Genomic DNA, 23641 nt, shown 5'->3' with positions numbered 1-23641 from the left:
TTTTACGAATGAGGAAAAAGACTTGGAGAGATGGAATTATAAGCTTATGGTCATACAGTGAGTTAATAGCAAAGGGAAGATGAAACCCCAAATTTCCTGACTTCTGGCCTACTTTTTTATTGATTTACCCCCTTGATGCCAGCCTAAGGAGCAGAGCAGGGTGGGGTATGGATGTGACATAACCTGGCTTTCTAGCATGATCTAATGAATGCCACATATGCTCAGCCTGCAGCTGTACAGGCCAGACAAAAAGGGAGACACAGGAATCTGCGTCAGAGTCAGGATAAAAATGCAGCTCCTTCTCCTGTAGGCAAGTCTAACATTGTCCTTCTAATGGCAACATTAGAGAATGAGTGTTTTCCAGGAACGTTGCTTTCCATCATTTTACTTGAATCGGGACCATAAGACTTGCCTACTCAGAGAAATTAGCTGAGAACAGGCACCACATTTCAGGAAGATGATGTTATCCAACATTTTGGAAGGAATGAACTTTCTAGTTGTTTGTTTTGCATTAACATCCTCAGTGAACGAAATAACGCAATGACTAAAGAAAGTGTAACGATGAAAGCTAAATTTAATCATAAACATGAAAGCTGCATCTCACAGAGAAATGGAATAAGATATACAACAAATGAATGCCAGGGTATAGATGCACCAGGGCAGTAACTTATTCATAGAGTGACAATTCTAAAAGGTGCAGAACCATGGTAATTGTCTTCTGAAGAGACAAGACAGCCTCGTTGTCCATTTGGGGGCCTCATGCCCTCTTTCTCACTTGGACGGCCTCTGGAAAGGACGAGATGTCTTGCAGCTCCTGACCTAGGAGCCTATGAGACTGCTGCTCCAGATTCTTAACCAGTCTCCCTGGCTCTGCTGCTGGTCCTCTCCAATCCATTTTTCCCAGAGTTGCTAACTTGATATTCCTAAAACATAGGTCTGGCTAGTTCAGGTCCCTACTAAAACATCTCCAAGCTTCCCCTACTGCCTCTAGAATAAACTCCTCAGTCTGAAAGTCCTCCACAATTTGGCTACCACTTATGTTTCCAGTCTTAGCATCTGGTTAAATGGGCCTGACAGGCGTTCTCCTACCATGACATTCCATTCTCCTTCTTGACGGCTTTCCCTAAATGGTTCCCCCCTACCCCTGACTGTGGCTTTTCCCACAGGTTTGGTGTCCTGGACCTTCCTCTTTTTTAATTTCTTCTCTCTGTTGGTAACCTCATTGGCTCCTGTGGGTTCAGCTCTGCTGTTTAACAATGACTCCCCAAATCAGATGCAATACTCCCCTGAGCCACAGTCTTGCAACACCAATTACCTATCAGACATTTTAACCTGAGTGTCCCAGAGACGTTTCACACTTGCTTTGCCCAAAACTGAACTCATCCTCTTTCCCCCTAAAATCTCATCTTTTCCCCCCGAACTTCCCCATCTTGTTAAAGACATCTTCGTCTTCCCATTCTCCTGGCTTAGAATCTCAGAGTTCTAGACTCATTCTCCTTCCCCCCACATATCCAATTTGTTACCAGATCTTGCCCTTTCTCCCTTCACAATGTCTCTGGCCTCTGAGCTCTCTTCCCCATTCACCCAGCTGTCACCTTAGTCCAGGCCTTCCTCAGGCCTTCTCAGCACAATATTGCATCATCCTCCGAAATGAGCTCCCTGACTTAAGCCTCTCTATTCTCACAGTTCCAGCCTCTATACTACTGTCCAAGTAATTTCTCTTGTACACAGTTATACCTGACTCCCCTATTCAATCAACTCAAGTAGCTTCCTATTTCCTCTAAGATAAAATGTAAACTCCGTAATGTGGCCCCATGGGGTTTTTTCCAGCCTCAGTGGCCATTACTGCCCTCTTACTTTCTCCAATCAGTCCAGACTGGCGCATCTTCTACCTAAGGTCTCTGTGAACGCCCACATCTCTTAGCCCACTCTCCTTGCAAACCCTCATATCTGTGCAGATGCCACATCCCCTCAGAAGAAGAGAAGCCCCCGGAAGAGCCATGACTATTCGGTTGGCAGCCCTGGTCCCTAGCACGGCAACTGCAGTCAGCTGGTCCTCCATCAATGGTGAGACCAACAAGAGAGAAACTTTACCTGAAACACTGTTAAAAGAGCTTGAGGAAAATTATCGAAGGTGCTCCTCTTTGTCTGGGTCTCATCAAAGTTAAATTTGCCCCCGAACAGCTGCATTCCAAGCAACGAGAAGATGATGATGAAGAGGAAAAGTAGGAGCAACAGGGAAGCAATGGACTTCATTGAGTTTAACAAAGATGCCACCAAGTTGCTTAGAGATGTCCAATGCCTACAAATGAAAACATGAGTTAAGACAGACCCGACATGTGTGCGTGCACATGTATGTACACACATATGTGCATATTGAAATATTCAAACCCTTTCAGGGAGGGAAGGCAGCACCAGCTCTCTTACCTGGTCACTTTGAAAATGCGCAAGAGGCGCACACACCGAAACACAGAGATGCCCAGAGGAGACATGATTTCCAATTCTACCAGGATGGTCTCAGTGATCCCGCCACACACCACAAAGCAATCAAAACGATTGAAAAGGGAGACAAAATAGGCCTGGAGGCCCAGGCTATACATCTTGACTAGCATCTCACAGGTGAACATGGCCAGGAGAACCTTGTTGGCAATATCTGGAAAGGCAAATGGTTCAAAAATCTGGGTGCTCTGACTACTGGACACATTTTCAAAATGAGCACTCCCTTTTGTAGCCCATCTCTGACTACCAATATATCCTGCACCCTGGGGGGAGAACAATGTAATCTCCAGCACTTCTGGGCCCAACCACCCTGTCAAATGAGTAGGTGCCTCGTGTATCCTCGTACCAAAGGCTAGGTCCTAAATTCAGGCTAAATTTCAGCTCCTGGCATTCACAATTTTACCTCCTTTTGCTCATACTCATGATTCTGTTTTTCTGAGTCACATGAAACACGTTCTCTGACAATATTCTTCTCCTCAGTAGGATCCAGGGTTCACACCCTAGCTTTGCTACAAACTACTGATGGGTCACTGGGCAAGTCACTTTGCCTCTCTGGACCTCCGTTCCCCATCTGTAAGGTGAGGAAGTCTGGACTAGAAGACCTCTGAGAGATCCTTCAACTGTCAATGTCTGAGGACAAGGACGATGACAAGGAATGCTCCACCTTGACAAGGAGGTAACCCTGTATTGTTGGAAGCTGTGCCCTGAGAACAGAAGCTTTCTTTTTTTACCAATCTGGAAGACTTTACAAAGCCACAGAGGCAGCAGAGGAAGTAAATCTGCTTTTTCAGAGATGGCACTGCTAAGTTCAGAGAGGACCATAACCACATTTGTGATGGCAAGAGCATTTACTGGATACAAATGCTCTCCAGGACCCCCTAAGTGATGGAAGGCTACAGCCTGAGGCACCGGGAAACATTTATGCTGATGTTATTACAGACCTTTCAAAAGCTCAGGTCTTTAGAAAGTGAGTCTCTCCTCCTGTCTAGGTTCCCTTCACCTGACTCTCTGGACTCCTCCAGTATGCCGCAGAAGCCCTCTCACACCTGCAGTCCGCCCTGCCTGCCCTGACCTCTGCATTGGCTCGTTCTTCCCAGGACACCCACAGTCAGGGAAGTACCCACGCCAGCCATTCTTTCCTTCCTCACGGTCTCCAGTCCAGAGCCAGCCTCCAGCCTTTCCTGACTCCGCCTCAGAGCAGGCCCTGTTCTCACAGACCCTCACCCTTCAGTTGCTTTTATCTGACGCCCTCCTCCATTAGTGAACAAGCTCCTTGAGGCCAGGGATGGTCTGTCTTCCTGCTTTTATTTGAATTCCTGGTGCTCAGCACTTACGTCTGGCAAGTAGGAAGCCCTTAATAAATGCTAACTGACCCAAGAATAAAAAGCTCCCAACACAAGTTACCAACGGCAGCATCAGTACAGTGCGCCCTTCCTCGGCAGGCTGGAAGGTCACAGGAGAGTAGCTAAGACGGCACTAACGGGAGTACAATGAGCAGAGGCAGGACGGCCCCTTGGAGAAGGCTCAAGATTTGGTGTCAGCAGGACTTGGGTACAAATTTGGCTTCTGATGAGCTACACGGGTCACTTCTCTCTGAGTCTCAGTTTCCTGTGCTGTCAAATGGGGTTGAAAGGACTTGTGGTATCTCACTCGTGATTAAAGCATCATGTCAGTTATTCTTATTAGTCACGGATGGTTCATGTACAGCGTTCACATGATACGCATATGGATTTCTCACTGACTGGAGGCTATTTCTTAAAGTTTCATATTAGTACTCATTAGAATGTTCACTCTGAATGTCCCAGAAAACTAGACCCTGGTTCAGTGTTCTTAGTACTCCAAAATCCAAAATAAATACAAAACACTTTCTTCTCATACCTTGAATCTGGGTCAACCAATCGGGCTGATTATAATGCTCAGAGGAAATCGTCAAGGTGTTCAGGAACACTAAGACGATCACCAGCCAATAGAATGAAACCGATTTCACAGCAGCTCGACATCTTCTTCGACTGAAACGGTTCCAGCGACGCCAACGTCGGCTGAAATATAAAGACAACTTGACTCTCCATATGCAAGTCCTGTTACTGAGTGTGTGCTGACCGAGCTCTGAGGATGGCAGTGAACAGAGGAAGGGTGGATGGGAAGGAGGGGGCTGGGGGGGCATGGAGAAGGGACAAATAGCACAAATATTAATAGCTTCCACAGGCAGTGATTTTTGCTGGCCTCAAAAAACCAAGTTTTTAAATGACTGCCTTGGTTTTCATCATCCTTATCAGCTGTGTTTTAGTGGTCCTGTCTGACTTCCTTGGTACAGAACATTTTGCATGCAATTCAGATCCTCAGCACATTACTTCACCATGAAGAGTCTATGTTTATAGGTATGTAAAAGGAAACATAACACTACACATACATATAATATGTACAGAGTCTGTTTAGTACAGCTACATGCATTGGAAAATTTCTTTAGACAAAGTCATATACTAAATGTTATAACCATGCCCAGGTTTTTGAGCCGTTATTTATTGGGCATAAACATTACCCAGAAATCATGACTAAAAAATAGCTTTCAATTCCTTTCTTAAACCTTTCCATTCCTTTCTGAGCTTGGCAGAGCCATCAATTTTAGTAGGACGTGAGTCTTCCCACTGAATCATCGGCTGCCCTTAATGAGTAGCAATGCTCAAATACACCTTTGTGAGCAGAGCTAATATTGAACCATATTTTCATAAAAATACAATGAGTCCAACCAAACAGACAAGTAGTGAGTTCCTTTCACCCACGTTAGGTTCCTGTTTGTAATTATGGAAAATGTTCTCTTGCTTAGTCAGATTTACTACGAAAAACTTCTCATGCCATAGAGGATCATTTTCCTTGTTCACCTTGAACTGGTGCTCTGACATCTACCAACAAAAAAGAGCCAAGAACACTGACGTGATGGTGCAGCAGGGCCAAAGGCTCTCCTGCTGAAGACAAGATAAGGTCGAGGGAGGTTTCTAGGCTCTGAGTGACAGGACAGGGATGGACAGTCAAACTACATTAATGGTGTCCTCTGTATTTAGCTAGAGACATGAGACTCTGTGACAGTGTGGGAGGATGGCAACTATTACTCTGCCCATCAAAAGGAAAATTTGATACCCCACTCAAGTTGCTCATAGAGTTTATGAAGGTAGTAAAGGAGTAGCAGCAAATATTCTGAAGATTTGGAAAATGTCCACCTAGGAGGGCAAGGCTGCCATAATAAACCTCTGAGCTTCGTTACACATAGTCACAGGCTATACGGGAGGCGCTACTGAAAATAAGCCAGGTTTACCCAGGTTGGCCATTGTGGGAATAGTGGAATCCTCATGGGATTTTGACACTCGAGCTAAAAGGGTCCTTAGTGTTCATCAAGTCCAGGGATGGGGAACTTGCGGCCTTGAGGCCACATGTGGCCTTCTAGGTCCCTGGGTGTGGCCCTTTTCTGAGTCTAAGTTTTACAGAACAAATCCTTTTATTAAGGGGATTTGTTGTGTGAAGTTTGGATTCAGTCAAAGGGCTGCACCTGAGGACCTAGATGGCCACATGTGGCCTTGAGGCCACAGGTTCTTCAATAGATTCTAGTCTAACTCCTTTGTCTTATGATGTAGAAACTGAAGCCCAGAGAGGTTTAAGTGACTTGAGTAACCTGCAAAAGTCGTGGATAGCAGAGACAGGATTTGAACTCAAATCTGTGGACTCTAAATCCAGTGATGTTTCCTTGTCTAAGACCAAGTGACATCTATGGAGAAGAAAGATGTGGGCCTGTGCTGCCACTACTCTCAACTGGTGTGTGTAGGGGTCCTGCCTCCCCAAGAGGCTACAAACTGTACAACACCAGAGGTGGCGTCTTCTTTAGAGCTGGATTCCCTGTGATGTCAAGTTCGGGCAATGACTAGAGAATGAACTGAATAAAAAGGCAGCTGGCTGATTTTTTAAAATTAAGCCACAAACTTTTATAATGACTCAAAACTGATTTCTATTAAGGTGTCGGGGGAGGGGGAGGGGTGGAGTGGGGTGGAAGAGGAGACTGGAAAGATGAGGATAAAGAACCAAACAGAAATATGGACAAAGGAAAACACTGACCTGAGCTTGGATTTGGAGATTGCTTGACTGAAAGACACAAAAAACCAAAACATACTGTTGAGAACATTCATGTACAACATTTCCTTTGTACCTTAAAAGCAGTGCTTGGAAAGCAAAGGCCACACTGTTCAGGGGCTTCTGCTCTGCAGGGCTCAGAGTGGAATACTGAGAACCTCCCCCAGCAGCTACTTCATAGGCACAGGCAGGAGAAAGCCCATTCCTCTGTACTTCCCACAAGGCCCACCATCTCTGAAGGAGACCATGGTATCAAATACAAGGCTGGGAGTTCCCAAATGATGGGGCAGTCCTCTGCCCTTCCAGTCTATGCCCAGAGGCTCAGCATTATCATCCTTCCCACTAGCACCAGCCTGGGGGAGCACTAGTAGAGTGTTCCCTACTTCTTCCCCAGACTTCAGCCCAGGAAGCAAACGGCCCATGGTCGAGGAGTGAAATCTGCACACTTACCACAGACGGCCACAGCACCCTTGGTTCTCCCCCTCTCCGCTGATGTTTTCCGTGTTCACAGACTCTGTCTCACTTGTGGGCATACTTGCTGTGAAGAGAGAATGAACATTTCAGAGAAAGGGATGGCTAACAGCATGGGCTTAGATGGGCATCCAAAAACCTCCACTTTATCATTCCTCATGTGGGAAATTTCAAAGCAAAAAAGGAACAGTGTCTTGATGGGGCTTTTGTAGCAAAATGTTTGTAACAATTAATTTGAACATTTCCTCTTGCAAGGTTTCTCCCTTTAGTGCTTCTAGGGCATGCTGTACAATGAAAAAGCCTTTCGAAGTCCTTCACTGAAGGGAAACCTCTGCAGGCCCAATAATCTGACCTTTACCAACAACACTGTCTCATCCTGTTCACCTCTTCAAGGGCAGTTATTTGTTATTGAACAAGCTTTTAGTGTGAGGTTCTAGGCTTAGGCAAGGTACCTCTCCAGCCTCAATAGCATTTGGGTAGAGATGTGACCTGCTCTCTGCTATGGGGTTACTCCAGAACGTGTTTTGTATAAAGAATTTTTTAAAATTCACTGGAGGTAGATGTGTATGTGATACAGGCTGGGAAGGAGGGGATGGTATTTTTAAAGATCCCTTCTGTAAATCAAAGAATCCTTAAAAGAATGCAAATAATTACCCCCTGGTTGATCTGTGCCCTAAGATTTTTACTTTAGAACAGGGCCCACCTCTGCTTCTGAGATCATCACTTGAAAGGGCCCAGAAAGCTGATGAAGCATGTGAGAAGAAAGGCTACTAGGGGAAGAGGACCCCATTAGTATTTAAACTAAAGAGATATAGAGCACAACAGAGTTCACTGTGGCTACCACTGCCACCTGGTCATTAGGAAGAAGCTCCTTTTGAGAACGCTACCTACCGTGTGACCCAACAGAGCACCAAGGCTGCACAAATGAGAGGAAATGTCCCCGGAAACAGCTGTGGGTTAAAGGACACATAAAACCAGGTTCCACACTCTACAAGCTAGAACAAGACTGTAAGTTTCTGGGCTAAGAAATTTATTCATAGAAGTCAGAGAGGTTGGAAATCAACACTACGAATCAGTTTCACCTGCTACTGAAATGAGAGTTCTTGCCATAACTTACACAGAATCCTTTCTAGCAGGGACAACAGGATACCTACTGCTATCAGAATGAGTCCTGCATGCAGCCCAGGTCACTGCAGAAGAGAAGAAGGGCCCCGAGAGCAGGGACAACTTCATTTGGGTCTTTGAGCCTAGTAGATATCTAATAAATAAATGCCTGTGCTGCCTTTGGCAATAAATGCTGAAGCCTGAGGCAAAGTGCCCAGTAACTGAGGAAACCTCTTTATCTGCTATTGAAGGAGTCCCTCCTAACACAGACAGAAAAAAGGTGTCATACACAGAGCAGTTTTTATTGAATACAGCAGACATGCATATATCCATAGGCAGCTAGATAGAGCTTGGACTTCTTAACTAAAGCCCTTCTTGACACAAACACAGTGATACAAGGTCACATGACCTATGAGGTCTCTCAGATGCCTCAGTTTACAACACATACCTGATGTAGATTCAAGTGTGGGAAAAAAAAAGATGTCAACGGGGGGAATTTTCAGCTATAAATATAGCTACACACTTCAGATGAAAAACTTTTTGACAGTTTTCAATTGCAATTGTTATTATTAAGGAAACATTCAAATGACACAAATCACAATTGTGAGGCCTGTTTATTTCCCAAATTCCGAGGCCCAGATGCTGGCATAAGGAAACACTTAGGATTCAGAAACATCTGAGGCATGTTCTGAGTCAGCCATATTTACTCTCTGAGAAGTTTCAGAATTTAATTGAAGCTGATGAATTGTGGACACCTCTATGAAAGGAGGCAATTTCTCAGTATTTCTGATTCAACCAAATAAATGAGGTTCAATACCACAGATCACATGGGTTAATATCTGCAACAAGTGCTTAGCACAGCACCTAGAACACAGCAGGCATTCCATAAATGCTTATTCCCCATCTCTGACCCCTATTGAGAAAGAAAAGGGCCTGATTCTATCCCAGGGTGAAGGAAAAAAAAACACCTCAAGAAGAGATAAACCTAAAACCACCAGCCCTTGAGTAAAGACTGTTGAGCTTGAAAGTCACAATCAAATGACAGTCCTACCCTCAACCAGACTTTGATTTAAGGAGGGAGAGAAGCTCTTTGGTCTGCATGCTGACTCTCCCATCTGGCAAACAGCTCCTGACCTCTGGCCTCCTCCTTCCTGCAAGTCGCTGGTGGGGACCAGGTGATTCTGCCTCCCTGCCTCAGGCCCTATCTAGTCCCTTGTATCTCATCAAAGAGTTTCACCTGCTTCCAGGAGCTCTCTTCTTTTTATCTCTGTCTCTAAGAGGCAGCAGAAAGAAGGCTGGATCTGAAATCTGAGAATCTAGATGCGGATTCTAGATGTGCGATTTATTAGGATGCTTTCTCCCTTCTCTGGCCCTCTTCATCTGTAAAATAAAGGGGTCAACATGGTGATCTCTATAACCTATGATCCTCTAGAAGAGTGGGAACAGTGCTAGGATTAGAATCAGGATACCCAAGTGGGATCCAAGCTGGGTCATGGATTTATGTGAATGACATGAGCAAGATCTATAATATGGGAATAATTAATCACACTATCTCTGCTTCCCTCCCTCATGTGGTTCTTATGGGAGTGCAGTGAGTTTATTAGTGAACCACAAAGCACTTGGTTCAATTATTGCTATTGTGATGTTAATATTCTAGGTTTTAGGAGGCAGCCCAACTAACCTAATTAACACTCTGTACCAGTTGCCAATAACAACAGTGGGAAATGGGGAGAGCCACGGAGGATCCAGGTGATGGAGTCCTTTGGCCACAGGAAGGGCTCACAAACTAGTCTGTCACTGCCCCATTTTTCCTTCTTTCTATTTCAACAGATCATTTTCTTACTCCCCTCTAAGGAAGCACTCGGGGGCAAAGCCACAGAGAGAGACTTTTTTTTAGCCACAAAGCATTTTTTCCCTTTGTTTCCAAGAAGTAGTTCTCATATTGTGATATTTCTTCTCTTTCCTTCCTCCTTCCCCTCCAACTTTTATAAATTGACAGTAACTTTACTCCAATGAGCCCCAACAGAGGTATAGGGATAGGACTAGGGACTCGGCTTGTGATTTGGTTGGTACAGGAAATTCCCAGACGAGGAAACTCCCTCTCCCAGTGCATGTCAGCACCATCTCTGCAGGAGCAGTTCTGTGACATGGCTAGGTGCACACAGCCAGGAGGTGTTAGAAGCAGGACTCATGACTAGGCTTAAAAAACTAGCAAGGCAAACTGGAAAATATTTAGTATGAATCTCTATGTGACAGAAGGGGTCCAGAAGCAAGCAGATCACCTTCAGCAGTAGAGCAATGGATTCCCATGGGTTGACAAGACCCCATCCCCTTTAAGACAAAAGTTTGACAGGAGAGGATGCCATGAAGTGCACACTGTGGAAGGGGAAGTTACTGTGGTAACTACTATGGCTTTCACAAAAACCTAAAGAGAATGAGTTACATACGTCACAGATGCTGATGAGTAAATCAGCCTCTCTGGTGTGCTGCGGCATCCTGGCAAACACAGATCTTCTTTCAAAGTGACCATTCCCCTGCCCTGGCAATATTGACTGCCTCATCTTTGGAACTGCCCTGTTTGCTGGGTGACATGCTTTGCCCTCATTTGTAGGGATTTGACCTCGTTTTCTGAAGAGCTGCTAAACTCCCCTATGCATGCAGGCAAAGGGAGGTTTACAGAATCATAAAAATGTTGACAAGAGGAAATGGTCTCTTCTAAGACAGGAGGCTGGGACGGCAGTTTGCACATACAGGGAATTCAATCACTTTCCAAGGAAACTGATTTTAGTTTTGTTTCATAACTGCCACCACAATGCACATACACATCAGTTAGCATTTATTAGGCACATCCTATGTGGAAGTGGCATTGGTTGGGAGGCTGGGGACAGCCACAGAAACAATCCCTGCTCCGAAGGAGCTTCTACTGTACTGGAAGACAGACAGACAGACAGACACACACACACACACACACACACACACACACACACACACACACACACACACACCTACAAAATTTGGATAAAGCCAAATTCTAGGCTCCTTGGTCAGGGGAGGTGCTAGAAGCTAAGGGAACGGAGAAAGATCTTATGCCTAAGGTGGCACTTGAGCTGTATACCACAGTGGCGAAAGCTCAGCCTGTAAAATCAGAGGACCTGACAGGATAGGTGAACCTTCTGACACTGTGTGGGCAAGGCACTCACCTAACCTCCCTAGGTCTCAGTTTCCTCATGGATGAAATAAAGAGACTGCACTAAAAAGCCACTATGGATCATTCCAGCTTTACTACTTGGCATGTATCATTGATGATGTTTCCTATTAATAGCTTTCAAAGATGATTTACCTAGGGTACTCAGTTAATCATTCTTGTTCTGTTTAGTGTTGGCATAATTTAATTTGATACTATGTAATTTTAGATGTCAAGTACATGGTAGTTGATTTTGCAAAGGACTGCAAAATTCCCCTCCTTGCCACAACGTAAGGGGTTTGCTGACTGACTGATACCTCGGGGCTTGTGGATCCTCTGGAGAAACATTCCCTCTCAGCTCTGAGAAGGACTTTGTACCACAAAACCCTTGGAGCTGGAAGGTGGGCTTGAGGGAGTCCAGGGGTTCTTAAAGAAACCACTCTTTAATAGACAGAGTAAGAGGAAGCAGCTGCAGAGAAGGAGCGACATGCGCAGCCCTGCCTAGGACTTCACAGAGCAACAACTGGGAGAAAAAAGTGAAAGAGAAAGACTGAAGAGGAGACTGACTGACCTCTGACAGTGAAGGGAGTGCCCCTTTTCCTAAGCATCTCTGCATGTCAAGGCTGGGTCTAGCCAGAGAGGAGAGCCCAACCTCCCTTGTCTGAATGGCCCGACCAGCCAACTTTCTGACAATGCCCTTCTGCCTCTACCGATGCTTTTTCTTCCATGTCTTGGCTTTGAAAGTCTGCTTCCACTATTTCATGGAATGTTTCTGACTCCCCAATCTGCACCTGGTGAATGCAGGTGTTCCTAGAGTCTATTTATCTTCTCTTCTAGAAAAAAACCAGCTTCCACTAAATGTAGAAAGTGGCACCCAACCCCAGGAAAAAGACAAGTGCTGCATGCTATTCAGGTCACAGAGAAAAAAATTCTCTTTTCCTTCCATATTTGTATATGCTCATCTATGTCCATGTAATCGCTAGAATATAAGCTCCTTGAGGGCAGGCACTCTTTCAGAGACTGTCACAGTGCTTGGCAAATAGTAAGCACTTAATAAATATTTACTGATTAATTTCTAAGGCAGTATAGGTAGGAAGAGCAAAAAAAAACCACTTAGTGTCTGAATATCTTGGGTTCAAGCTGTAGCTCCAACACTAATTGGTTAAATGATCTTCAGCAAATTTCTTCCCTTCCAGGCCTCAGTTTTCTGTGATCCTGTAAAGCCCTTTCCACCATCATAAAAGGAGGAATTTCCACATGGGGTATCCATTTGACCAATACAGCAAGCCAAGGTTGTAAAGCCCTTTCCATTTCCCCACAGACTGAGACAGGGACCAGGGCGAGTAAGCAGCCAACCACTACTGAGCACTTAATGGGTTTCTGATCAATGCTTGCTGATTGATTACTTTTCTTCCTAATTAGAATTTAAGTGTGTGAGAAGTTCTAAGGCTTGCTCTGCCCCAGCTGTGTGACTCTGGGCGAGTCCAGCTACTGCCTCTCAGACCATCTCCTCTTGTGTAAAGTGTGAGAATGGGACCAGATGATCTCAGAGGCTCTTTGGCTACAAAGCTGCACCACTCAGAGGCAGCCCCCCCCCCGGTTTTATCTTCTCTAGTATGCGGCATAATCCCAGTTGCTAACCTTTTAGAAACTTGACACTGAGTGTCTGCACAGACCTCAAGGTTAACACTGGGGCTAGCAGACAGACACCCTGTCTGCCTCCGTATAGCTGTCCTCAGCAGCTGGCTCACCAAGAGATGGCCAAGGGGCACAGCATCTCCACTTGCAGCCAGGACACTGCCTGGCTCAGCTCTTGGATTCATGGGCTTGTGAGCTCCTGAGAAGCCTTAGTAACCTTCAAGGGTCTATCCAGGAACCACTTCTTCTCAGAAACTTTTCTGATGCCCTGCTCTCTCCCTTCTGAAATCATCTAAATTCAGGAAGACCTGAGTTCAGATCCAGCCTCAGACACTTCCTAGTTGTGTAACCCTGAGCAAGTCAGAACTTCTGTTCGCTTTAGTATCCTCAACTGTAAAATGGGGGTAACAGCAGCACCTACCTCCCCAGGGTTGTTGTGAAGATCAAATGCTTTGCAAATTTTTAAGGTGCTCTATACATGCTAATTATCTTCTGTGTGTATTTATCTGTCCACGTTTTGCGTCCCTCCTAGAACAGGAGCTTCTGTAGAGTGGGGAACGTTTTGTTTTTGGTCTCTGTATCTTCAGCACCTCACACAGTGCCTTGCACATAAGAGGCACTTAGTAAATGCTTACCAAATTGAAGGAAACTCCTGCTTTCAGCATTTGGGGCAAAGAATTAGAAGATGACAGATCATTTCCCTATACTCTTTTCTGTGCTAAAATTGATAGGTTTCTTGAAAAATGAAAATGGGGGAAGTAGCCTGGAGGAAAATCAGTTCACTTTCCTAGAACTGGAACACTTCGGCTCTAAAAGAAGAAAAGCGTTTTGCACTGCTATGGAAAAGGTGCCACAAAGGCTGCTCCATGAATGAGGCTGTTACAGGTCCCTTACTTCTTTAACAGCTGAACCCCAACCCTGTATTCTCAAGGGCAAGGCACTCATGTAAGGGAAAACTGGAGAGAAAAGCAAACTTACAAAGCACCGCAATCACTTACGTAAAACAAGCAATTCAATCATTGAATGGAAGTGCATGCACAAGCTAGCACACGCTGCTTCCACAGGAAGCCCCTTCAGGAAGGAAAGTCAGTCAGAGATTCCAGGGAAATCAGGTAGCAGGAAGGCACTTCAATGTCCAAACACACAGAGCTCGCTGGTTACCATGGTCTTCAGGGTGGCGGCGGCGGCGGTGGTGGCCACAGCAAAACATCCGTTTCTTTTTCTCATCCTTAAGTAAGTCAGCCACCGTAAGCTCTTCGGGTTAAATGTTGGGAGTTCCATTGTTATACAGAAGATGGCAGCAAGATCAATACAAAAAAAAAAAAAACCAAAACAACAGCAAAGTAAACGAGGCAGACACATGGGAGGGCAGGGAGCCGCGGGGAGTCCTCCCACAGCCAGGAGAGCCTTCCATCAAGACAGGGGAGAGATGGAGGTGACGGCACAGTCAGATCTATTTGGCCTCACCCATCCCACTGAGACTGGTGACTAGAAGGATACAGATACCTTACTGAAAGAACAGAAGAGAAAAAAGTGTTGTCAGAGGATATATTCCTACCACTATTCAGTAAGACAAAAGTAAAAAGTGACATTCACATTCTACAGCCCTCTTCCACGATGGTTAATGGTGCCTCATGAAGAAGCTGCCTCAATCAAATCGATGCTGCAGCAGGCGTATGATGCCCTCTGGCCTGCCAATGAAAACAGTAGGGTTCAAAGGACTTGGTCCTTCACCTGCCACTTACCAGTGACAGGAAAGGAAGTAGTGAGGTGAGCCACTTCCCCCTTCCTGTGGCTCAGTTTACTTATTTGTAAAATAGGGAAGTGGCGGGAAGCTAGGTGGCACAGTGGATAGAACACCAGACCAGAAGTCAGTCAAATCTGGCCTCAGAATACTAGCTCTGTGAACCTGGGCAAGGTGCTTAACCTCTGTCTGCCTCAGTTTCCTCACCTGTAAAATGAACTGGCAAAGACCCACTCCAGTGTCTCTGCCAAGAAAACTCTAAATGGGGTCGCCAAGAGTCAGACACAGCTGAACAACAAGAAGAAGAAGAGAAGGAGGCGGCCCAGGCTGGCCTCTAATTAACCTTTGTACTCGATGACTGCTTCCAAGGGGAGAATGCCGTCTTAACAATGTTGTCTTGGAGGAAAAGGACCATGTCTCCCAGTGATGTGAAATCTCAATGTCGGTCTAGCGGCGTGTGCAAAGAGAGATCTCAGGTTAATCAGGAGTAAGGAGAAACATGAAGCAGAGCAGGGATCAGACAAGCTGAAGAGTGAAAAAGGAAACACACCAAAACCCAACCCCCTGTTTGCCCACCCAGTACTCCTGGCTAGTAGGAGTAGGGGACAGGTTGATGGACAAACTACCTTGAAAGCAGAAAAATGGTTATGAAAATAAGATCACTTGTGCCTAGGCCACTTAGGTCATTTGGTACAGCACAGTGTGCATGAAGTCAGGAAACTCTCTCCTACTTTAACCTGCCCCAAGAAACTGGTTATCGTTCCAAACCCCATCCAGATCACTGGATTAGCCTGACTTGGATTCAATGATGATAAGTAAGATCTTTTCTCAGTTCTCACCCTTCCTAATTGCTCAACAGACTTGTTTCTCTCCTGGACCCTGTTCCCTCCTCTCTGGGTTTTCATGACACTGCTCTCTTGGTCTTCCTCCTACCTGTTGCATAGCCTGGGCCTTCTCATTCTCTTTTGTTCAATCGTCATCCTGGTCACACACCCTAAATGTTACCGGAGGTTTTGTCCTAAACCCTTTTCTTTTTTTAATCTCTGCTCTTTTCCTCATCAATTCCTGATCAATTCCAATGAGTTTAACGATCATGTCTATGCAGACGACACTGAAATCTATATATCCTCCCTCCCCAGTCTCCCCACTCAGAAGTGTCCAGTGTAGAGTAGAACTAGCTCACCAAGAGTACAGATGGACTCCAGATGGAGGAGAGTGTCACTAATGCTGTGGTGAGAGACTGGGAAAGAAGTGAGGTGGGGAGGGACTAGAGGCGCTGGTGTGGATCAAGAAAACAGGGTTTGGGCCCACAAGGCAGAGGAGGAGACAGAATGACACTAGACTATGATCAGAGAAGGGGATTTCAGTGTTCGTGAACACAGAAGTAGTGGTTTTTGTGGGCGATCGAAAGATCAGAGGGATGACTGTGTATGACTGAGGTGGAGTGGAGGAGCAGGTCATGGGAAATGAACAAACTGAGAAATGGTGAAGTTAAGTTTTTGAGGGAGTATAACCATGTTTAAATCCCCTCAAATGAGGGCAGGAGTGGAGGAAGAGAAAAAGACTGTGAGCCAGGCACTAAACTCACTGACATGGAGGAAAGGTTCTTGAGTGATGAGGCCAGGAGGAAAATCTGGATGGCAACTGGGAGCAAGGAGTATCCAACTCACCTACCTCAATAGTGAGTCAGGAGAATGAATTAACATGTAGCTGATCCTAGAAAGGAAAGTCAGGGCGCTTGCATCATCAGTGAGGGTCAGAAAGTGGAAGAAGAGAAGGGAAAATATTTAGGATGAAAATAAATGTGTTACTTAAGAATCAACATGTCTGAAGACATGAAGCAGGCCCCCCAGGGAGCCTAGTGGAAGGAGTAGGCAGCTTTAGAGAATGACGTGGGTAGGGAGGGGTTGGGCTGAGAAGCCAAAAGGGAAAAGGGGTCAGCCTTCAGGGGATGGAGAATCGAGTTTGAAGGACGGCAGCCAGGGATACAGAGTCACTGGAATGGGGAAGACATCTGCCTCCTGGAATCCTTTATTCCCGTCTTACTCATTTCCAGTGCCACCTTCTCCACAGAAGCTTTCCTGATCCCGCCAGTCACTAATGCCTTCTCCTTTCCCAGAGTTACCTTCTCTCTGGTTTGTCTGTTTTGTACGGAGCTATATAGGTGTATATTGTCTCTCTTCCATTAGACTCTAAGTTCCTGAATTTGTATCACTATCTGGATGATCTGAGATGAAGAGGGGACAAGGAGGATCTCTCAGAAACTGGAATCAGTTTTTTCATAAAATATGAGGCAAGGTCCTCAGCTGAGAGGGTGGAAGAGAGGGAGCCATGGGAAGTTTTCCATGTTTCCAACTCTAGCACTAGGCCAAGTGCACAGTAAGCACTTGCTTACTGATTAATTAATAACTGAAGACATAGGAACCCAGGAAATCAAACAGCAAACCCAAGGTTCCTTGGCTTTTCTGTAGCGATAGCAGCCGTCACCGAAAAGGAGGTACTGAGTGCTAAGAGTCTCGCTACTTTTATACTGTATGTAGATGATTTTAATTCTTGCTACTTAAAAGTGAGAATCCCTGGCCAAAGCCCAACAGGTAACATTGTACTGGAGGAATGGAATCATATCCTTAGGGGCCTACTTCCCAGGGGGTATTACTGTTCCTGGCGGACATCTCAGGAGTCCATCCATTCTGAGGTTCCCTGATTCTCTGACTGCAACTCCAAACCCAGCCTGCTATTCTTCTAAGGTCTTTAGTCATATACTGATTGTTACCTTTTGTTTTTATTATCACCTTCATTCCCAAATATATGCTGATACTCAGGAAGCCATACTTTGTAATAAAATTTTAAAAAGAGGGAAAAATAACATTTCAGAAAAACTAATGAACACCACTATGTCCAATAATATGTGCAAAATTATATTCTCATAGTCCCTCCACTCTGTGAAGGAAAGAATGTGTATTCTCTCAATTCATCTCTGGGGCCAAGCTTAGTCATCATAATGATATAACATTCCACTTGGTGAGATTTTTGTTTTTTTCCTATTTACATTATTGCAGTTCCCATATATCTTGTTTTCCTGGTTCTACTGACTTCATGCTGAGCTTGTTCATATACATTTTCCAATGTTTTTCTGAATTATTCAATTTCATTATTTCTTACAATGCAGTAATATTCCCCTAATACATGTAGGTAAATTCACTTAGCCTCTCCCAAGCTATGGGCATTTATTTTGCTTCAATCAATCAGTAAGCACTTATTAAGCACCTACTATGTGCCAGGTCTTATGCATGACACTGAGGATGCAAAGACAAAAATGAAATACTCCTTGCCCTCAAGGAGCTTACATTCTATCAAGAGAGATGGCCAGTACAGAAATGAGTATATATAAACCAAATACAGGTAAATGGGGGGGGGCATGAGAGCAGATGGGGATGATCAGGTAAGGCTTCATGCAGGAAATGTTCTTTAAGCAGTTCTGAAGTCTTTTTTTGCCATCACTAAAAATGACCCTAGGACCATTTGTGGGCACACAGCAGACTTCTGCTTCTGTTTTTCATCTTCTTGGGGTACACAGTAAGAAGAAGAACCTCTAGGTTGAAGTGTGTGACCATTTCAGACACTTTTGGGGGCATAATTCCACAGAACTTTTACCATCTAGAGTTCTAGTGTGTCCATCTTTCCATAGCCCCTCCAGCAGGGTCAAGCTCCATCTTTGATCATCTTCACCAATTTTCTGGGAGGCCAAACCTTAGAGTTGTTTTGATGTGTATTTTTCTTATCACTGTGATCTGAATCAATCTTTCATATGGCTTTTAAGACTGCAATTCTTTTGAGAACTGTTTAAATACTTTCAAAATTCACTGGATAATGTCTCTTGGTCTCATATATTTGTGCTAATTTCTTTTATATGTTAGATATCAGACCCTTAACAGAGACAGACTTTATGCAGATTTTCCCCCAATCAACATTTTATTTTATTATCCTAGTTGTTATGATTCTGTACCAAAGTTTTTTTTTTCATTTCATGTAACTGAAATGATTTCTTTTATATTTTGTGACAGCCTCTATCCCTTGTTTGGTACTGAGAAATAAAACTGAAAAAAGAAAACACATTAATATAGCAACATTTTAAAAATCTCATGAAATTTTTATCTCTGCCTCTATGAATGTCAATAGAGTGTCTTCATTTCTCTCTCCTGTCCAAAAAGTTAGGCTGCTGTATCTAGACAACGAGCTGACATTTATCTAGGAGAAGGGGCAGTTCTGGGCTGGGAGGGTAACCTTTTGGGGAAGCATTCACAGGTGAAAGGTCTGATCCCTGAGGTGCTCCAGGACTCCACTTGGAAAGACACTGGGGAGTCCCTCTTCCAAGAGTCAGGATTGTCATACAAGCTTTTCCAGAAGCTTGAAAATCTGACCAAATGTCACAAAAACTGCTCTTACTTTCCTTAAAGTTATTGACTGAATGCTTCCAATTTTTAACTAGTGCCCTGAAATAACTTGATGGTAAAGAGACCAATCTGACAAATCAAATAAAAACAAAAGTGCCTTTTCCAGAAAAGAAAGACTACCTAATTAACCACAGCAAGCTCACAAATGACAATCACAAACTCTTCACACCTCCAAAGGATATATGCACAAATTAGGGCATTCAGGTGACATGAAACTAAAGAAGGCAGACAGCAATTCTGTCCATCAAGTTCCCTCTCCATTCAATAGCACATGCTTATATGGTGGTGGCGCCATCCTTTTGTTATGCTGGCAAAGCTTCAGAAATGGGGAGGAGTTCAGAGAACTAGGTGTCACCCAAGACTTGCCAAATGAGACATCAAAGGTTACACCAAAACTTTTTTGTTCTCTTGGGCTAGGCAATGGGGTTAAGTGACTTGCCCAGGGTCACACAGCTAGTATGTGTTATGTGTCTGAGGCCGTATTTGAACTCAGGTCCTCCTGACTCCAGGGCCAGTGCTCTATCCACTGTGCCACCTCGCTGCCCCTAACACCAAGATTTTAAACCCTGGTGATTAAAAGAATGACGTTGCTACGGGCAGTAACAGAGAGGTTGGGAAGAGGGATTAGTTTGAAGTAAAGATGACATGTTGTTTGAGACATGAATTTAAGATGCCTATGAAGCATGCCAGGGCAGCTAGGTGGTGCCATGGAGCATAGAACGCCAAGCCAAAAGTCAAAAAGACTTATCTTCTTGAGTTCAAATCCAGCCTCAGACACTTAGTAGCTGTGGACCTTGGGCAAGCCACTTTTCCCTGTTTGCCTCAGTTGCTCATCTGTAAAAGGCAAATCACTCCAGTATCTTTGACAAGAAAACCCCAAGTGGCATCATGAAGAATTGGGTATGACTCAAACAACTTAGCCACAACAAATGGAACATGCCACTCAAAAGGTCCCAAGGGTAGTTGGTGATATGGGACTGGAACTCAGGAGAGAGACACTAGAACAAGATCCACAGATCCAGTGTTCATAGAAATGCTAACTCTAGCTACTGAAGCTGATGAGGCCATCAAGAGAGAGGGTAAAAATAGAAAAAAGGGGGCCCAGAACAGAGCCTTGGGGTAAAGCTACATGAGCAAGCCTCCAAACCAGAGAGGAAACATAGACTACTCAAAAAGTGTCTCTCTGTAGTCTGAGCTTCAGGTTCATCGAGTGTTTATGAATCTAGCAAAACCAAGTATCTTTGCCCTTTGACTATGACCACTTAGATAAATTATTGGTCATTATGATTTTCCACAGCAAAGCCACCCTATTTTTTTTGTTGGAATTTCAGAATGAGTTTTCTGGTAAAGTACTTCATTGCTTTCAGCCTTTTTTAAAGTACTAATCATTAACAATGTGAAAAGTTTAAAATAGACCTTCAGGCTTCCAGATTTTAATAGTCCTAGAAAATCTCCATTATTAACTCAAAAGCAGCTGCATATGTCTGAAAAACTGCTCAGAGATTTGGCAGGATTTCTAAAGCAACTTGAAGCTCAGCAAAAAGTTAAATAAATTACACTTAAAAATTTCTAAACACTCAAAAATTCACTCCGAGTCTGAACTTTAAATATATATATATATATATATATATATATATATATATATATCAATTTCACTAGACCACATATATATATATATACATATATATATATATACATATATATATATATGTGTGTGTGTGTGTGTGTGTGTGTGTGACATTTTCACTAGACCACATATATATGTGGCCTGTTTAAGGTTGGCCTGGAAACCATCACAGTTCAGCTAACTAGCTCAGAGATTTTCTCTGTTGTTTTTTTTTTCCCTTCCAGGGAAAGTGTGGTGTTGGGCAATACAAGTCAAGGGAGAGAAGGGAACAAAAAAACAAACATGCATCTGAGTGCTGACATCTGCTCTGCTAAGGAAAAAGGATTTGAGTGACTGTAAATCCTTGACTTTCCAGCTACTGTTTGATAGCAAATGCTGATGAACCAGAAACAAATGCTGAAAGCCAGAAATCTCTGTCCACAATTTCTGCTAAAAATAATACCATCATCAGGTATGATGTTCTCCAAAATCCAAGTGAATCCCGAAGTGAAACAGTGACTGTAGCTGACCTCAGAAGACTCCTGGCCCAGGACCCTGTTGACTGCCAGGGAGACAGTGACAAACAGTCCAATATGATGCAAATTAGGCTGAGGGTATCTTCTCAGTACAGCAAGGAGCCTCCAGAGGACATCTTATCCAGATAGTGCTACTTTTACCTGTTCCTGCCATGACATCTCTCCCATCACCTCTTCTGGTGGCCCTTCCAAGGCATCACAGAATCTCAGAACTTTAGAGTCAGAAGGGACCTGAGAGGTTATCTGCCCCTACATGATGGAGAATTCCCTCTGTCATATCAGTGCTGTCAAACTCAAATAGAAAGGGACCAATAATCTGTAAAGAAGGATACCTGCTGCATATGAACTTAATTTTAAATGTAATATTATCTATTTAATTTTAAATTTAATTAATTTTAAATGTAACTTTAATATAAAATGTATTTAAATACAGTATTATCTATGTTTGATTATATTTTAATTTGTTGTGTTAAATATTTCCCAACTACATTTTAATCTGGCTCGGCTGCACTCAGGAGCACCATGGGCCGTGTGCTCTACAATATCCCCAAGACTGTCATACAGCCTGACTTTGTGACCTCTCATAAAAGGGAATCCTTTAACTCCTGAGGCAGCCACTACGGGGATTCTAAGTGTTTGGAAATTCTTTCTTTATATCCAGACTAAAGCTGCCTCCTTGAAGTTTCCACCTATTGCTCCTGATGGCTTCAAGCAAAATAAAGTCAACCTCTCTTCCATGTGACAACCATTCAAATGTTTCAGGATGGGTGTCATTCTTCCCCCTCCTCCAAGTCTTCTGATTTTTCCAGGCTAAACACCCCTAATTCTTTCCACTGATCCTCACATGGTATGAACTGGAGGCCCAGCACAATGGTGGTCATCATCCTCTGGACACTCTCCAGCTTCTGTCAATATTCTTCCTAAACAGTGACCCCCCACATGGAATCTAAGTCTATCTGGACTTCTCCCCTGGAAGCCTCCTTCTAAGTCTTTAATGGCAACTCTTTGGGTCCAGTCATTCTGTAAGTTTTAAATCTAACCAATTGGAAAGAGTCAAAGGATCTGGGTTCAAATGCTAGCTCTGCTTCTGTCTATGTGACTCTGGGCAGGTCCCCTGTCCCTTTTCGTTTCCTCATCTGTAAGAGATGGGGCTGGTCGACAGTCTCAGGCAGCTTCTCACATGCTCCATAGGTGCCAACATGTTCACACATGATCCAAATTAAAACGATGACCCAAAATGAGTAACAGAATGACAGACCTGCAGGGTTGGCAGGGCCCTCACAAGGACCCTGGTTTCATGCCTGGCTGAACCAGGAACTCTTCCACAACACATACAACAAGTGCCACCCAATCCACAGTCGGCTCGAAAATCTCCAGTCAACAAATGGGGCTCAATAGCTGCTGGGCAGCCCACTCCTCTGAATAAAGACAGCTATAGGGGCAGCTAGGTGGTGTAGGGACAGAGTACCCGCCCTGAAGTCAGGAGGACGTGAGTTCAAATTGGACCTCAGACACATGACAATTACTAGCTGTGTGACCCTGAGCAAGTCACTTAACCTCGTTTGCCTCAGCAAAAAAAAAAAAAAAAAGAAAAAGAAAAGAAAAGAAAAAAAGGAAACCGAGGCAAAAAGGGTCTTGCCCAAGGTCACACAGCTAGGAAGTATCTGAGACTGGATTTGAACTCAGGTCTTCCTTTCACCAGGCCTGGTGTCCATCCATTGTACCACATCTAAAAACTTTCTTTGGAAACAGTTCCAACAGTCAATCTAGCTCTGCTGATGCAGAGAAAATTTTCACTCTAAGTCAGGGATCCTGCCCAAGGGGTTCAAGGATAGATTTCAGAGGGTCTATGAACTTTTTTTTTACATTTTGTAACTGTATTTGAATATGTTTTCCTTGGCAATCCTATGTATTTTATTTTATGCATTTAAAAACATTATTCTGAGAAGAGGTGCTGAGGTTTCACTAGACTGACACAAAAACAGGTCAGAAACTCCTGTCCTCAATCCTGGCCAGGGTAACATGAAGGCTGGGTCCCTTCTGAGCTTCAAAGAGAGGAATGAGAGGGAAAACCGCATAGATCAGTATCTCTCCAGAGGTTTCAAGCCTTCTGAGATCTCTGTTCAGAGAGGTTTTCCTCCTCCTCATCTAGGATGTGCTTACTCTTTTCTTATGGTCACATAAATAATTATATTTTTGGCAGAGTTTAGTAACTGAGTACTTACTGAAAAGCCTAATCTTCAAGGTTATAAAAATCTGAAGAGTTGCATAATATTTAACGTGTCATGC

At 44.0% G+C, this 23641-nt stretch overlaps 1 protein-coding gene across 7 annotated transcripts in view; it reads right to left on the bottom strand.

Moving 5' to 3' along the window:
- CACNA1D (calcium voltage-gated channel subunit alpha1 D) overlaps positions 1–23641 on the bottom strand; it is a 360797-nt gene that overhangs the window by 117147 nt on the left and 220009 nt on the right. For all 7 annotated transcript variants that reach the window (XM_020970566.2, XM_078152054.1, XM_078152055.1 and 4 more), the window contains 5 exons: positions 7066–7153; positions 6601–6627; positions 4378–4538; positions 2428–2653; positions 2095–2302 (listed from right to left, as the gene is read on the bottom strand). In XM_020970566.2, the coding sequence (XP_020826225.1) occupies positions 2095–2302; positions 2428–2653; positions 4378–4538; positions 6601–6627; positions 7066–7153 (710 nt within the window). The remainder of the gene's footprint in view (positions 1–2094; positions 2303–2427; positions 2654–4377; positions 4539–6600; positions 6628–7065; positions 7154–23641) is intronic.

The sequence above is a fragment of the Phascolarctos cinereus genome, unplaced genomic scaffold, assembly GCF_003287225.1.
Source record: "Phascolarctos cinereus isolate Bilbo 61053 unplaced genomic scaffold, phaCin_HiC Scaffold_4;HRSCAF=312, whole genome shotgun sequence".
Taxonomy (NCBI): domain Eukaryota; kingdom Metazoa; phylum Chordata; class Mammalia; order Diprotodontia; family Phascolarctidae; genus Phascolarctos; species Phascolarctos cinereus.
Note: the sequence above shows the minus strand (reverse complement) of the source record. Positions and strands in the feature narration are given on the sequence as shown.